Raw genomic sequence first — 16,606 nt, forward strand, 5'->3', positions numbered from 1 at the left:
TTTTTGTACATTCATGTCTCTATAGTGCACTACATTTCTACATGGGTAGAACGAGAGAGACTCCCCATTTCAGTATTACAAAAAACAGAAAGATAAAACTGTTAATAAGATGGCATTACTACCGTTTTAGATTTTAAAACCACACTCATATGTAACTTTTTTAAATTAATAAAATGTAAATTTGTCCAATCTCTGTATGGCTATCCAAAAATAGCAGATGTACAAGCGAGCTTGAATTTTTGAATAATTTTGAATTACGAAGAAGTTTGAGAACTACTGATTTAGAAGGCATTTGTAGAATCAGCCTCAGGTTAATACAATATAACTTATACAATTGGGGTGTTAGTATTTTGTCTCCTTGCTCTTCTATTGAGACATTTAGATCGTGTCAAAGCTCATGTCTCACCTAGACAGTGGATCTGACACAAATTTGACCTGATGGTCAATATTCAATTTATATATAAAAATGTCAGCACTTCAGCAGTAACACGGGTTCAAATCCGGGGTAGAAGAGGAAGGTTAAATAGTGCTGCTTTAATCTGAACTGTTTTGTTTATAGCAGAAAACACTGACTGTATCCGCGGTTGGACATCGAGGTGATGCTGATGCGTCGGGTCTGGGACGGTGAACGCTGGAGCTCCGGGGTGCGGCAACCCCTCCCAGAATCCTCCTCTGTACTGGGCAACACCAGCTCACCAATCAGAACTCGCTCCAGACTGCCGTCGTCCACCCCTTTACCCAGCCACCGCCCGCACGGGAACCTGGAGAGGACAGGTGAATGGGAGTTTAAAAGGAGGAAAAAAGTCACACACTCTGGCTCCATACTGTATGCAGTGATTTATTTGATTGACGTTTTGGCCTTCCTCAGAATCAACAAATGGGTTGATTTAAGTTAATACCATACCACCATTAAGTAGAGTTTCAAAGGGTGCCGTAGTGTAGAGAATATGATCCCTATACAGTAGATAATGATACATTGAATAAATACATTATGAACAATTACTGACCGCAGGCAATGAACAGACTGGACTGGTCTTTCAGCAAAACGTATGCACTCGACTATGAATCTCTCACAGCTCTCCTCTTAATGGGGCAGAGTCCAAAGAAATAACTTTCTTCTTTTTTTTTTTTTTCTAAATGTTTTATCCCACGATTTTGTAACCCCTATTTTTTCACCCAGTGCCAATGCCTAAGCGTGTAATCCTGGGCACTACCTTCCCTCTGCCAACCTAGAGAGGCCAGGGCCGAGCTCATGCCTCCTTCAATGCATGAGAGCCAACTGACCTTCTTATCACCTGACAGGGGGGAGTTTCCCTGGTTGGACGTAGCGCGTGGAAGGAACACGTTATTCCAACCAGTTCCCTTCCCCTCCATCAGGCGCCCCGGCTGGCCAGGAGGAGGCAGTATAGTGACCAGGATTACTGCATGTTTTTGTGAGGGTATTAACTACCCTAGGAGACACAGGGAGAACATGCAAACTCCACACAGAAAGGCCCTTTCGCCAACCCCACCTAGGGTGTGGGCACTGATGACGCGGAGGAGAGAACACGCCCCCAGCGCCCACAGTGGTTGGTTTTCAGTAGCTTGCACTCATTATGCTGGAAAGGCAATCACTGCCCCTGCATACAGAACCACTCTGTCTCTTGAGACCAAAAATAAAATAAAAAGGAAACTGACAAAAACTTGGCATTTGGTGGTAGTGTGTAGAGTGCAGCGTAGGCTATTCTGTCCAAATCTTCTTTTCAACATTTTTCATATAAGTGTCTCCTCACACCACGGCCGAAGGCAATCTCGGTCATCTCAGATTTAATTAAAAATGCTGTCTAACACGTCTTCATAGCCTGAGGTTGTAAAAACTCTGTGTGGCAGACGGAAGCTCCAGCAGAGAATATTAAGAAAGCCTTTATGGTGTGGGTTCCATCTGTGTGGTATTGCCCTCACTGGGAATTGCTGTCAGTGGGCTCTACTCTTTCAACATATAAAAGGTTGAATTCAAATGTAAAAAAAAAACTCCCACCGAGAGTGTGAAGTAAGCGGTGCCTTTGATGAGTTTATTTCATTGAGCTGTATATGTACTAGTGGTTCTCAAACCTTTTAACCCATTAAGACCTGGAACGCATCTGTGTCACTTTTTCATTTGAGCTAAAAAGCATCATTTTACACTTTGGCTATTCAAAACCGCGCTATGAGCTTGTAGATCTGCTATTTTTTTAGCAAATCTTGAGATTTGAGTTACAAAAGTGAACATTTGTAACTCAAATCTTTGCTTCTGGGGGATTCAACAGTTTTTTGAAAAAACTTATGTCGCCATAATATCAGTGGTTCTTTTTTCCATGTCAAGGACCCCCAAAATGAAATGTATTTGGCCGCGGACCCCCATCTAAAAATATATGTTCCAGGGACCCCCGGAAGCAAAGATTTGAGTTAAAAATGTTCGCTTTAAAACAATATATATTAAAAGATTTGCACACATTTTCATGATTTTTCAAAAATAGCAGATCTACAAGCTCATAGCGCGGCACTCGGTGCAATGGTACAATGGTGGCCAATCACAGTGCAGCGAATGTCGATGTCCAAACCTCACATATAGGGGCGGTTGCACCGCCCAAAAATCACACCCAGTGTGAAGAGAGTGGTGCCTTTGAATTAGTGTAACTGGTTGCATCCTTGTGTTGTAATCAGCTGCAGCTGTTGAGGCCGTGCTCAAACGGACGGACGGACGGACGGACACGGTCAAGTGTAGGAGTGGCTGGCACCACTCAAAAACAGCAGGCTGCTGCTACAGTAGTGTGCGTCTTGAGTGCGTGCGTTTGCGTGTTTGCCTTCCTGTGAGTGTGTGCGTTTATAAGTGGCAATACTGTATGTGTGCATGCACGTGTTTGTTCACATGGAGATATGCAGACATACTGTACAAATATAGATATACAAACACACAAAGTTACTTGTAGAAGCGGCTAGCACCGCTTAAAAAGACCTGAATCCGCGCTCACCTGTAGGTGTGTCCTGAGATCTCGTTGCGCACCATGACACAGTCGACGAGCCATTTAGCCAGGAGACCCGAGTTGTCATGACCCAGCTGGACTGTGGTCAGCTTCCCCAGGTTCTGACACTACACAAACACACAGATGGAGGGGGCAACATAAGAATGAGACTCAAGGAGATCCTAACCCCCCAGAAAATAGTGCTGATTCTTCTATAATTCAATCCATCAGCTACACATCCATCACCTAACAATCCTGAGTGTTAATTTAACCCACTATCAAGCTGATACAAATGTAACCAAATGGACCCTTGCGGGTTACAAATAAAGATAAATGAACACTGAGGACTTTAGTGCTTAACTCTCTCAGAGAAAAAATATGTTCATACTGTGCCAGCAATTCTTTTAAAGTAAAAAAATAAAAAATAAGTTAAACAAGAAGTGAATGGAGCAGCAAATCTTTGGATCACGATATCTTGGGCTCTGAAAATTATTTAAAAAAAATATATATATATATATATATGTATATATATTTATTTATTTTTACTCGGGATAACTCGTTCTTGGCACTGAGGGCATTCAAAAAAAACTTGGGATAACTCGTTTTTGGCACTGAGAGAGTTAATGTGTGGCACTACACACACACACACACAACAACAAAACAACACAGTCGCTATAGCATTCCCAATGACCCAAAAAATGCCACCATCGAAATACACTGACGTGTAATTTTTGTCGTTGAATGCAAAAATGATAATCGACTCAATGAATATCACTGCATAACATCAGCATATCATGATATGGCGTTGCATATGATGGAACCAAATGTGGTGGCTCATATGACACAGAATATGACACACACACACACACACACACACACACACACACACACACACACACACACACACACACACACACACACACACACACACACACACACACACACACACACACACACACACACACACACACACAGTCAACGGAATTACTGTACACTAGAATGCCCAACTGATTGTTCCAGGGTAATACAGTAGGTCAACTATTAGAGGGGTAGTGGGCAACCTTTTGGGGCACAATATCACTTATTAGCCGTTTTCCAAGGCCGGCGAGAACACCCAGTGCCAGATGCTTTTAGGTCTTTTTTAAAATGAATAATATAAGCATAGAATCATTTAATAATAAAAACCTCTTGTCAGCAAAGAATGATGACAACATGACACCACAGAATAAATAACTAAAAACTATTCTGTAAAAAATGTAATTAGAAATGAAAAAAATCCTTTCGGGGTGGGCAACATTTCCGGGCACAAGGTAGAGATCTTGGAGACATGGATGTCCAGCCCCCTGACTAGAACAACCTGCAGCAAAAACTAATAATGTAAAACAATGTCTACAAGAACACTAGACAGTGTCGCACCAGAACCAGCCCAGTTCCAGGGCCAGAGAGAGAGAGAACAGATGGGGGTGGGATCCGTTTGAGATATGGAGAGAGGGAAAGAGAGAGAGAGAGAGATGGAGGGAGACTCTAACCTTAAATGTGGCGGAGATGTGGGTGTGAGGCCTGAAAGCAGACTGAGGGAGATGGAGACACTTGTTAGGACATGGTGCATGATGGGTAGACAACACGAAACGTGGGTTTTGCGGCCGTGTGCCGGATGTTGGTGAGACAATAAAAGCAACACGCATGCTAGAATGGTACATACTGTATCTAATCATATTGTGCGACCACAAGTAGAGAAGGCCTGGTCGTTAGTCACAGTCAATGAGAGGCCCTCACCGCCACCATTATTGCGCACACACACACAAACAAACAAGTGTTTTGATGAGCTCATTCACCAGACGTGAAGTGTAGTGCCGCTGTAGTGCGAGTGACAGTCACACAAAACACCAGAAATGCCTAATTTATACTTCGCCCTACGACGGTGTCACACGCACGAAAATAGCAGATCTACAGAGCTTGTAGGTCTGCTGTTTTTGGAGCGTGACGCCGTTGTGCGACGGGGAACAAATTATGCATTAGAAAGATGTACAGAAGGAAATGTGAGTTCAGGAGGGAGGTAGAGCTTTATAGCAGCTGTTGTCTTGTTGCTAAACTGCAGTCAACTCACATTTGACTTAAATTAGTGTTTCACAACCACTGTACCGTTTCACTCAATAGTTACTGGCTTGTCAATACAAAAACAAAAGTGAATGATTGAAACGTATTTAACCCATTAAGACCTGAGGCGATTCTTGAAAATGTTTTTCAAAAATAGCAGATCTACAAGCTCATAGCGCGGCACTCGGTGCCGCGCTATGAGCTTGTAGATCTGCTATTTTTGAATAGCCAAAGAAATCTAAAGTGACACAGATGCGTTCCAAGTCTTAATGGGTTAAATGTGACTTAACGCTATGAATAAGTGATAATTGTGTTCTGTTTTTACCTCGTATTTTGTTACGTTGTGTGGTGGTGGTGTTTGTTTTATTGTTTGTGTGTCAGGAACTGGGGATGAAAATTAGCATTCTTGCTAACTCCTTGTATATTTCACAGTGCTTTTTTAACCGCACCGTATTGTGCTGTATTTGAATGCATTATTCATTAGTATATGTATACTGTATATATAAATATTGTCCCTCTCGATAAAATACAAATAAGTGATACTCCTGCATGTCAAATTGCCTTAATCAGTGCTTATGATGTTTTCTGACGGCGCCACGCTGTAGTTAATCGTTTACTGCGCTGCAATGGATGGAGTGAATGAAACAACAGAGAGATGAGATGAACAGAGACGAGGAAGCGAAGTGAAGATCCTGACAAACTCTTTCCCCACACACACACAAACCACACACCTCACCCCTGTTGGCACCCAACATTTAATAACACCCTAGGGGTCAATGTTGGTGCAGTGCTCATGCCTGCTAGAGACCGTGGGACGTGTTAAACCGGATTTATACTTATGTAGCGCGCCAGCAGCGAGCGCAAAGATGGCCGATCCACAAGCTCACAACACGTCGCATCGCGGCGCGTTGCGAGCTTGTAGATCGGCTATTTTCAGTGACGTTGGCGCGCAAATAAGTATAAATCAGGCTTTAGGTCAAAAGGTTGAGAGGTCACACTCACGTCAAAGGCCATCTCTAGGACATTCTTGGGGATCTGCATGACACCAGAGTCTCCCAGCTCGCCGGACACGCACACCCATGGGTTGGACGTCGTCATGGTGTTACTCAGCTTCTTGATGGGAATGATGACCGCGCGGTATGGGATCACTGCAGGGACAAACGCAACAATGTTAGTGTACCAGAGAAATGCAATTATATGAACACAAATTAAGTTAGAAAAAGAGGATGCGCTTAGACAGTGGGCTTTCTCAGTGTCTGAGTGTTAAACCCAAAATCCAGTAAACATAATCAAATCAAATATGTGCGTTGCGCGCATGTAGATCGTCTATTTTCAAAATGTTTGCATTCGTATAGTTTGTTGATTACTTTTGATGCAGTAATGGTCTTATTTGTATTTTATTATTCTATTTTAGTTGCATAAAAGGGTCTTAGAAGTCCTGAAATTGTCACTTTAAAAATGTGCAGACACCCTGTATACACTTATAAAGTATGTTGGTCTGTTTACTGTTGAGTGAGAAAACAATGTTATACATTTAAATCATTTAAATAAAATAAATACATTTTCTCCAAACACAGACATTATCAAATACTAGAAAGAAATTTCCTACGAAAATTTAAGTGTGCCTGCGTTGGCTGGGGGTTTTGTCGCCGCGGTACCGCGAAACGGTGTAAAAAGTAATGCGGTAAGTGGGCCGGTCGTCCCGCACGTTTTGATGTATATATTGGCGGAGTCGTGTCAACCGTGTGGGAGGAGTAGCATTTTTATCCCCTCGGGCGGCCAAAAAAGTAAAGATAAAAACAGCAAAATAATTTTTCAAAAATTAATAAAAAATAAACGGAAAGTCAAAAAAGGAAAATTAAAAAACAGAAAAATTGAAGGTAAAAATGAGAATCTAAAACAACATTTGAAAAAAATGTAATAATTTTAGAAAATATATAAACAATTACTTAAATGGGTTTGAGTGCTTGTTTCACCCACTTATGAAGGTCTGACGCAGAAAGTGCCCATTATACTATTGTTTGCAGTCCCCTATTTAGGGGGGGTAGGCAAAGTTTCCGAGCATTTCGGGAAATTTTCTGAAACCGGAAGTGAATAAATGGTTTTGAGTGCTTGTTTCACCCACTTCTGAAGGTCTGACGCAAAAAGTGCCAATTGTACAATTGTTCGCAGTCCCCTATTTAGGGGGGGTAGGTGAAGTTTCGGAGCATTTCGGGCACTTTTCAAAACCGGAAGTGAAATATCCACTTCCTGTTGTGACGGATGTGTTCGCAGACCCCAATTTAGGGGGGGTAGGCGAAGTTTCAGATCATTTTGGGCACTTTTCAAACCGGAAGTGAAGAGGTCCAAGTCCGGGTTGGACCAACGAGTTGCACACCCTTCAAAAAGTGTTTTGGTGTAAAAAAAAAAAAATCGAAAAAAAAAAAAAAAGTTCGGAAAAAAAAATTAAGAAAAAAAAAATTTCGGAAAAAAAAAAAAAATCGGAAAGAAATTTTTTTTCGGAAAAAAAAAAAATCGGGAAAAAAAAAAGTTCGGAAAAAAAAAATATTCGAAAAAAAAAAAATGTCGTTTTTTTTTTTTTTTCGTAAAAAAAAAAAAAGTTCGTAAAAAAATAAAGTCCATGACAAAGTTTGGGGGCGGTACCATGCTGCAAACAGGAGTTACGGCCATTTAAAGCTCGGCCAATAGGAAGGCAGAGGGGGCGGAGCTTCAACACACGAAGCTCATTGGTGGTTACAGCTGCCACATGGATTATAGCAGGAGCCCTAGAGTCTCTGGGTGGTTTCCCCCCCTCCCCGTAACCGTTAACATGGGAGTGAATGGGGGAGTGAGGATGATGATGGTTAACATGGATGTGAATGGGGGATGATGATGAAGAGTAAGTCAAGTCAGAATGAGTCTGAATTTGGGACTGAAAGGGGGCGCGGCTACATGTTTTTGCTAATAACGTGGGCGTGGTAACGCGAAACGGCGAAAAAAGTAATGCGGTAAGTGGGACGGTCGTCCCGCACGTTTTGATATATACATTGCGACTAACGAGTAAACCGTGTGGGAGGAGAAGCGTTTTGCGCGGTACGTGCGGCCAAAAGGGGCGGAGTTTAGCTGTTTTTCGCTAATAACGTCGCCATGGTATCGCGTGACAGAAAATCGTTTCCGAGCACATCATTCCCGACCAAGCCGCACGTTTTGATATATACATTGCGGCGGTAGTGTAAACCGTGCGGCAGTTATGGACGGACGAAATTTTGCGGGAAGAATATGATATATTAACTAGAAAGAAATTTCCTACGAAAATTTAAGTGTGCCTGCGTTGGCTGGGGGTTTTGTCGCCGTGGTAATGCGAAACGGTGAAAAAAGTTATGCGGTAGGTGGGCCGGTCGTCCCGCACGTTTTGATGTATACATTGGCGGGGCCGTGTGAACCGTGTGGGAGGAGTAGCATTTTGATCCCTTCGGGCGGCCAAAAAAGTAAAGAAAAAAACAGCAAAATAATGTTTCAAAAATTAAGAGAAAATAAACCGAAAGTCAAAAAAGGAAAATTAAAAAACAGAAAAATTGAAGGTAAAAATGAGCATCTAAAACAACATTTGAAAAAAATGTAATAATTTTTAAAAATATATAAACAATTACTTAAATGGGTTTGAGTGCTTGTTTCACCCACTTCTGAAGGTCTGACGCAGAAAGTGCCCATTATACTATTGTTTGCAGTCCCCCATTTAGGGGGGGGTAAGCAAAGTTTGGGAGCATTTCGGGAAATTTTCAGAAACCGGAAGTGAATAAATGGTTTGAGTGCTTGTTTCGCCCACTTCTGAAGGTGTGACGCAAAAAGTGCCAATTATACAATTGTTCGCAGTCCCCCATTTAGGGGGGGTAGGCGAAGTTTGGGAGCATTTCGGGCACTTTTCAAAACCGGAAGTGAAATATCCACTTCCTGTTGTGACGGATGTGTTCGCAGACCCTAATTTAGGGGGGGTAGGCGAAGTTTCAGATCATTTTGGGCACTTTTGAAACCGGAAGTGAAGAGGTCCAAGTCCCAGTTGGACCATCGAGTTGCATACCCTTCAAAAAGTGTTTTGGTGTAAAAAAAAAAATCGAAAAAAAAAAAGTTCGAAAAAAAAAATTAAGAAAAAAAAAAATTTGTCGAAAAAAAAAAAAATTCGGAAAAAAAAAAAAGTTCGTAAAAAAATAAAGTCCATGACAAAGTTTGGGGGCGGTACCATGCTGCAAACAGAAGTTACGGCCATTTAAAGCTCGGCCAATAGGAAGGCAGAGGGGGCGGAGCTTCAACACACGAAGCTCATTGGTTGTTACAGCTTCCATATAGATTATAGCAGGAGCCCTAGAGTCTCTGGGTGGTTTCCCCCCTCCCCGTAACCGTTAACATGGGAGTGAATGGGGGACTGAGGATGATGATGGTTAACATGGGTGTGAATGGGGGATGATGATGAAGAGTAAGTCAAGTCAGAATGAGTCTGAATTTGGGACTGAAAGGGGGCGCGGCTACATGTTTTTGCTAATAACGTGGGCGTGGTAACGCGAAACGGCGAAAAAAGTAATGCGGTAAGTGGGACGGTCGTCCCGCACGTTTTGATATATACATTGCGACTAACGAGTAAACCGTGTGGGAGGAGAAGCGTTTTGCGCGGTACGTGCGGCCAAAAGGGGCGGAGTTTAGCTGTTTTTTGCTAATAACGTCGCCATGGTAACGCGTGACGGAAAATCGTGTCCGAGCACATCATTCCCGACCAAGCCGCACGTTTTGATGTATATATTGCGGCGGTAGTGTAAACCGTGCGGCAGTTACGGACGACCGAAGTTTTGCGGGAATAAAGAGTATGGATTAATAAATCCGGCGGATCTCAATAAGTGTGCCTCTACCATTAACATGGTAGGCACACTTAACTAGAAAGTACTGTTCCTGAAGAAACAGTGTGGGATCGCTAAGAATGTTGCAGGTATTGAGTATTGATAGTGTTAGTAGTGTTATAGGTTTGAGGGTTTGAAAGGTTTGAAAGGTTTAAAGGGTTTGAAGGGTTTGAAAAGTTTGAAAGGTTTGAAAGGTTTGAAAGGTTCTAAAGTTTTGAAAGGTTCTAAAGGTTCTAAAAGTTCTAAAGGTTTGAAAGGTTCTAAAGGTTTGAAAGGTTCTAAAGGTTTGAAAGGTTCTAAAGATTTGAAAGGTTCTAAAGGTTTGAATGGTTTGAAAGGTTCTAAAGGTTCTAAAGGTTCTAAAGGTTTGAAAGGTTCTAAAGGTGCTAAAAGTTCTAAAGGTTTGAAAGGTTCTAAAGGTTTGAAAGGTTTGAAAGGTGTGAAAGGTTTGAAAGGTGTTAAAGTATTAGTGTTAAAAGTTTTTATAGTGTCGGCAGTGTTGAATAGTGTAAAATGTATTTTTTTAGGGTAAAACAGTGATAGCTAGGGTCTAATAGATGGTTACTAGGGTCTAATAGGTGGTTGCTAGGGTCTAATAGGTGGTTGCTAGGGTAAAACAAGTGGTTGCTAGGGTAAAACAGGTGGTTGCTAGGGCATAATAAGCGGTTGCTAGGGTCTAATAGGTGGTTGCTAGGGTCTAATTGGTGGTTGCTAGGGTAAAACAGGTAGTTGCTGGGGTAAAACGGGTGGTTGCTAGGGTAAACAGGTGGTTGCTAGGGTGTAATACGTGGTTGCTAGGGTCTAATAGGCGGTTGCTAGGGTCTAATAGTCGGTTGCTAGGGTCTAATAGGTGGTTGCTAGGGTAAAACAGGTGGTTGCTAGGGCATAATAAGCGGTTGCTAGGGTCTAATAGGTGGTTGCTAGGGTCTAATTGGTGGTTGCTAGGGTAAAACAGGTGGTTGCTGGGGTAAAACGGGTGGTTGCTAGGGTAAACAGGTGGTTGCTAGGGTGTAATACGTGGTTGCTAGGGTCTAATAGGGGGTTGCTAAGGTTTAATATGCAGTTTATATGGTCTAATATGCGGTTGCTAGGGTACAAAAGGTGGTTGCTAGGGTGTAATAGGTGGTTGCTAGGGTATAATAGGTGGTTGCTAGGCTCTAATATGGTGTTGTTAGGGTATAATAAGCAGTTGCTAGGCTCCACTGTGGCTAAATAGCATTTCTCCATTGAAATGAATGGGATTGTTTTAGCAGTAAAAAGTGAAATATCTCTAAAAGTACAAATTATTTCAAAAATTCAAATGGTAGCCAATATCTCCTAAGTAGGCTGAACGTTATAGAGTTGGAACGGAGTTTCTAGCTAAAAGTATGAATTTCCCCATTGAAATGAATGGGCTTTTTTTAGAAGTAAAAAGTGCAATATCTCTAAAAGTACAAATTATTTCAAAAATAAAAATAATAGCCGACATGTCCTGAGTAGGCCGAACGTTGAAGAGTTGGAACGGAGTTTGTAGCTAAAAGTATGAAGGACTAGTTAGGGGCCAAAAAACGGGCGGAATAATAATAATAACTAGAAAGTACTGTTCCTGAAGAAACAGTGTGGGATCGCTAAGAATGTTGCAGGTATTGAGTATTGATAGTGTTAGTAGTGTTATAGGTTTGAAAGGTTTGAAAGGTTTGAAAGGTTTAAAGGGTTTGAAGGGTTTGAAGGGTTTGAAAGGTTTGAAAGGTTTGAAAGGTTCTAAAGGTTTGAAAGGTTCTAAAGGTTTGAATGGTTTGAAAGGTTCTAAAGGTTTGAAAGGTTCTAAAGGTTCTAAAAGTTCTAAAGGTTTGAAAGGTTCTAAAGGTTTGAAAGGTGTGAAAGGTTTGAAAGGTGTTAAAGTATTAGTGTTAAAAGTTTTTATAGTGTTGGCACTGTTGAATAGTGTAAAATGTATTTTTTTAGGGTAAAACAGTGATAGCTAGGTTCTAATAGGCGGTTGCTAGGGTCTAATAGGCGGTTGCTAGGGTCTAATAGGTGGTTGCTAGGGTAAAACAGGTGGTTGCTAGGGCCTAATAAGCGGTTGCTAGGGTGTAATACATGGTTGCTAGGGTCTAATAGGGGGTTGCTAAGGTTTAATATGCAGTTTATATGGTCTAATATGCGGTTGCTAGGGTACAAAAGGTGGTTGCTAGGGTAAAATGGTGGTTGCTAGGGTGTAATAGGTGGTTGCTAGGGTATAATAGGTGGTTGCTAGGCTCTAATATGGTGTTGTTAGGGTATAATAAGCAGTTGCTAGGCTCCACTGTGGCTAAATAGCATTTCTCCATTGAAATGAATGGGATTGTTTTAGCAGTAAAAAGTGAAATATCTCTAAAAGTACACATTTTTTCAAAAAATTCAAATGGTAGCCAATATGTCCTAAGTAGGCTGAACGTTATAGAGTTGGAACGGAGTTTCTAGCTAAAAGTATGAATTTCCCCATTGAAATGAATGGGCTTTTTTTAGAAGTAAAAAGTGCAATATCTCTAAAAGTACAAATTATTTCAAAAATAAAAATAATAGCCGACATGTCCTGAGTAGGCCGAACGTTGAAGAGTTGGAACGGAGTTTGTAGCTAAAAGTATGAAGGACTAGTTAGGTGCCAAAAAACGGGCGGAATAATAATAATAATAACTAGAAAGTACTGTTCCTGAAGAAACAGTGTGGGATCGCTAAGAATGTTGCAGGTATTGAGTATTGATAGTGTTAATAGTGCTATAGGTTTGAAGGTTTGAAAGGTTTGAAAGGTTTAAAGGGTTTGAAGGGTTTGAAAAGTTTGAAAGGTTTGAAAGGTTTGAAAGGTTTGAAAGGTTTGAAAGGTTTGAAAGGTTCTAAAGGTTTGAAAGGTTCTAAAGGTTTGAATGGTTTGAAAGGTTTGAATGGTTTGAAAGGTTCTAAAGGTTTGAAAGGTTCTAAAGGTTTGAAAGGTTCTAAAGGTTTGAAAGGTTCTAAAGGTTCTAAAGGTTTGAAAGGTTCTAAAGGTTCTAAAAGTTCTAAAGGTTTGAAAGGTTCTAAAGGTTTGAAAGGTTCTAAAGGTTTGAAAGGTTCTAAAGGTTTGAATGGTTTGAAAGGTTCTAAAGGTTCTAAAGGTTCTAAAGGTTTGAAAGGTTTGAAAGGTGTGAAAGGTTTGAAAGGTGTTAAAGTATTAGTGTTAAAAGTTTTTATAGTGTTGGCAGTGTTGAATAGTGTAAAATGTATTTTTCTAGGGTAAAACAGTGATAGCTAGGTTCTAATAGGCGGTTGCTAGGGTCTAATAGGCGGTTGCTAGGGTCTAATAGGTGGTTGCTAGGGTAAAACAGGTGGTTGCTAGGGCCTAATAAGCGGTCGCTAGGGTCTTATAGGTGGTTGCTAGGGTCTAATTGGTGGTTGCTAGGGTAAAACAGGTGGTTGCTGGGGTAAAACGGGTGGTTGCTAGGGTAAAAAGGTGGTTGCTATGGTGTAATACGTGGTTGCTAGGGTCTAATAGGGGGTTGCTAAGGTTTAATATGCAGTTTATATGGTCTAATATGCGGTTGCTAGGGTACAAAAGGTGGTTGCTAGGGTAAAACGGTGGTTGCTAGGGTGTAATAGGTGGTTGCTAGGGTATAATAGGTGGTTGCTAGGCTCTAATATGGTGTTGTTAGGGTATAATAAGCAGTTGCTAGGCTCCACTGTGGCTAAATAGCATTTCTCCATTGAAATGAATGGGATTGTTTTAGCAGTAAAAAGTGAAATATCTCTAAAAGTACAAATTATTTCAAAAATTCAAATGGTAGCCAATATGTCCTAAGTAGGCTGAACGTTATAGAGTTGGAACGGAGTTTCTAGCTAAAAGTATGAATTTCCCCATTGAAATGAATGGGCTTTTTTTAGAAGTAAAAAGTGCAATATCTCTAAAAGTACAAATTATTTCAAAAATAAAAATAATAGCCGACATGTCCTGAGTAGGCCGAACGTTGAAGAGTTGGAACGGAGTTTGTAGCTAAAAGTATGAAGGACTAGTTAGGGGCCAAAAAACGGGCGGAATAATAATAATAATAACTAGAAAGTACTGTTCCTGAAGAAACAGTGTGGGATCGCTAAGAATGTTGCAGGTATTGAGTATTGATAGTGTTAGTAGTGTTATAGGTTTGAAAGGTTCTAAAGGTTTGAAAGGTTTGAAAGGTTTGAAAGGTTTGAAAGGTTCTAAAGGTTTGAAAGGTTTGAAAGGTTTGAAAGGTTCTAAAGGTTCTAAAGGTTTGAAAGGTTTGAAAGGTTTGAAAGGTTCTAAAGGTTCTAAAAGTTCTAAAGGTTTGAAAGGTTCTAAAGGTTTGAAAAGTTCTAAAGGTTCTAAAGGTTTGAAAAGTTCTAAAGGTTCTAAAGGTTTGAAAGGTTTGAAAGGTTCTAAAGGTTCTAAAAGTTCTAAAGGTTTGAAAGGTTTGAATTTGGTAAGAAAAAAAAAATTTGAAAAAAAAAAATTTAGGAAAAAAAAATAAGAAAAAAAAAATTTGGAAAAAAAAAATTGAAAAAAAAATAAATTTGGAAAAAAAAATTTGGAAAAAAAATTTTTTTTTGAAAAAAAAAAATGAAAAAAAAAAATTTGAAAAAAAAAAAATGGAAAAAAAAATTGAAAAAAAAAAAATCTGAAAAAAAAAAATTTTGAAAAAAAAAATTCTGAAAAAAAAAAAAATTGAAAAAAAAAAAATTCTGAAAAAATAAAAGTTTTGGAAAAAACTTTTTTCCCATTTGAATTATTTCAAACATTCAAATGGTAGCCAATATGTCCTAAGTAGGCTGAACGTTATAGAGTTGGAACGGAGTTTCTAGCTAAAAGTATGAATTTCCCCATTGAAATGAATGGGCTTTTTTTAGAAGTAAAAAGTGCAATATCTCTAAAAGTACAAATTATTTCAAAAATTTGAATAATAGCCGACATGTCCTGAGTAGGCCGAACGTTGAAGAGTTGGAACGGAGTTTGTAGCTAAAAGTATGAAGGACTAGTTAGGTGCCAAAAAACGGGCGGAATAAATATATAATAATAATAAATATGCACAATAACATTAGTGTGATCGCTTTAGCGATCCCACAACTAGAAAGTACTGTTCCTGAAGAAACAGTGTGGGATCGCTAAGAATGTTGCAGGTATTGAGTATTGATAGTGTTAGTAGTGTTATAGGTTTGAAAGGTTCTAAAGGTTCTAAAGGTTTGAAAGGTTTGAAAGGTTTGAAAGGTTTGAAAGGTTTGAAAGGTTCTAAAGGTTTGAAAGGTTTGAAAGGTTTGAAAGGTTTGAAAGGTTCTAAAGGTTCTAAAGGTTTGAAAGGTTTGAAAGGTTTGAAAGGTTCTAAAGGTTCTAAAGGTTTGAAAAGTTCTAAAGGTTCTAAAGGTTTGAAAGGTTTGAAAGGTTCTAAAGGTTTTAAAGGTTCTAAAAGTTCTAAAGGTTTGAAAGGTTTGAATTTGGAAAGAAAAAAAAAATCTGAAAAAAAAAAAGTTAGGAAAAAAAAATAAGAAAAAAAAAATGTGGGAAAAAAAAATTGAAAAAAAAAAAAATTGGAAAAACAAATTTTGGAAAAAAAAAAATTTGGAAAAAAAAAAAAAATTGAAAAAAAAAAAATTGAAAAAAAATTCTAAAAAAAAAAAAAAAATGAAAAAAAAAAAAATTTGGGAAAAAAAAAATGAAAAAAAAAATTCTAGAAAAAAAAAAATCTGAAAAAAAAAAAATTCTGAAAAAATGAAAGTTTTGGAAAAAACTTTTTTCCCATTTGAATTATTTCAAAAATTCAAATGGTAGCCAATATGTCCTAAGTAGGCTGAACGTTATAGAGTTGGAACGGAGTTTGTAGCTAAAAGTATGAATTTCCCCATTGAAATGAATGGGCTTTTTTTAGAAGTAAAAAGTGCAATATCTCTAAAAGTACAAATTATTTCAAAAATTTGAATAATAGCCGACATGTCCTGAGTAGGCCGAACGTTGAAGAGTTGGAACGGAGTTTGTAGCTAAAAGTATGAAGGACTAGTTAGGTGCCAAAAAACGGGCGGAATAAATATATAATAATAATAAATATGCACAATAACATTAGTGTGATCGCTTTAGCGATCCCACAATAAATATGCAAGATAACATTAGTGTGATCGCTTTAGCGATCCCACAAATATGCAAGATAACATTAGTGTGATCGCTTTAGCGATCCCACAATAAATATGCAAGATAACATTAGTGTGATCGCTTTAGCGATCCCACAATAAATCTGGCGGATCTCAACAAGTGTGCCCTTGCCATTAACATGGCAGGCACACTTAATAACTAAATATCATAAACGACCCAGAGTCACCTACCCGACACAATCACAGCACAATCGTTTTTATAAAGAAAAATTGGAACACAGTTCTTATGACGTGATGGGAGTCTCTGGGATTTAGCGTGGATAAATGGACTCAGAGGGTAACAGACATGACGTCAGGAGGACTTCTGTGCTCTATTGACTAGAAGTTTGGGATGTGCTTTGTGCTACCTTTTTCATATCAATCCGTTTGCGCACAGTAGCCAATTGAACTTGGTACGTCAAACTGCAGACGATGATTCTCAGTGTACTATACAAGAAAATTAGACAATGTGTGGCTGAAGATAGAAGGAAGAAGAGCATAACATAATAGTGACTACATTATTTTACATGGTAAGGCATGTGT

At 39.4% G+C, this 16,606-nt stretch overlaps 1 protein-coding gene across 7 annotated transcripts in view; it reads right to left on the reverse strand.

Moving 5' to 3' along the window:
• dennd5b (DENN/MADD domain containing 5B) overlaps positions 1-16,606 on the reverse strand; it is a 116,962-nt gene that overhangs the window by 6,265 nt on the left and 94,091 nt on the right. For 4 of the 7 annotated variants that reach the window (XM_084050268.1, XM_084050267.1, XM_084050266.1 and 1 more), the window contains 3 exons: positions 6,081-6,226; positions 2,991-3,109; positions 574-761 (listed from right to left, as the gene is read on the reverse strand). In XM_084050268.1, coding sequence (XP_083906394.1) covers positions 574-761; positions 2,991-3,109; positions 6,081-6,226 — 453 coding nt within the window. Of the gene's footprint in view, positions 1-573; positions 762-2,990; positions 3,110-4,510; positions 4,553-6,080; positions 6,227-16,606 lie in introns of all 7 variants that reach the window. The other 3 variants (XM_084050265.1, XM_084050263.1, XM_084050262.1) reach the window with 1 other exon arrangement.

The sequence above is a fragment of the Gymnoscopelus microlampas genome (assembly GCF_963454915.1).
Source record: "Gymnoscopelus microlampas genome assembly, chromosome: 23".
Taxonomy (NCBI): domain Eukaryota; kingdom Metazoa; phylum Chordata; class Actinopteri; order Myctophiformes; family Myctophidae; genus Gymnoscopelus; species Gymnoscopelus microlampas.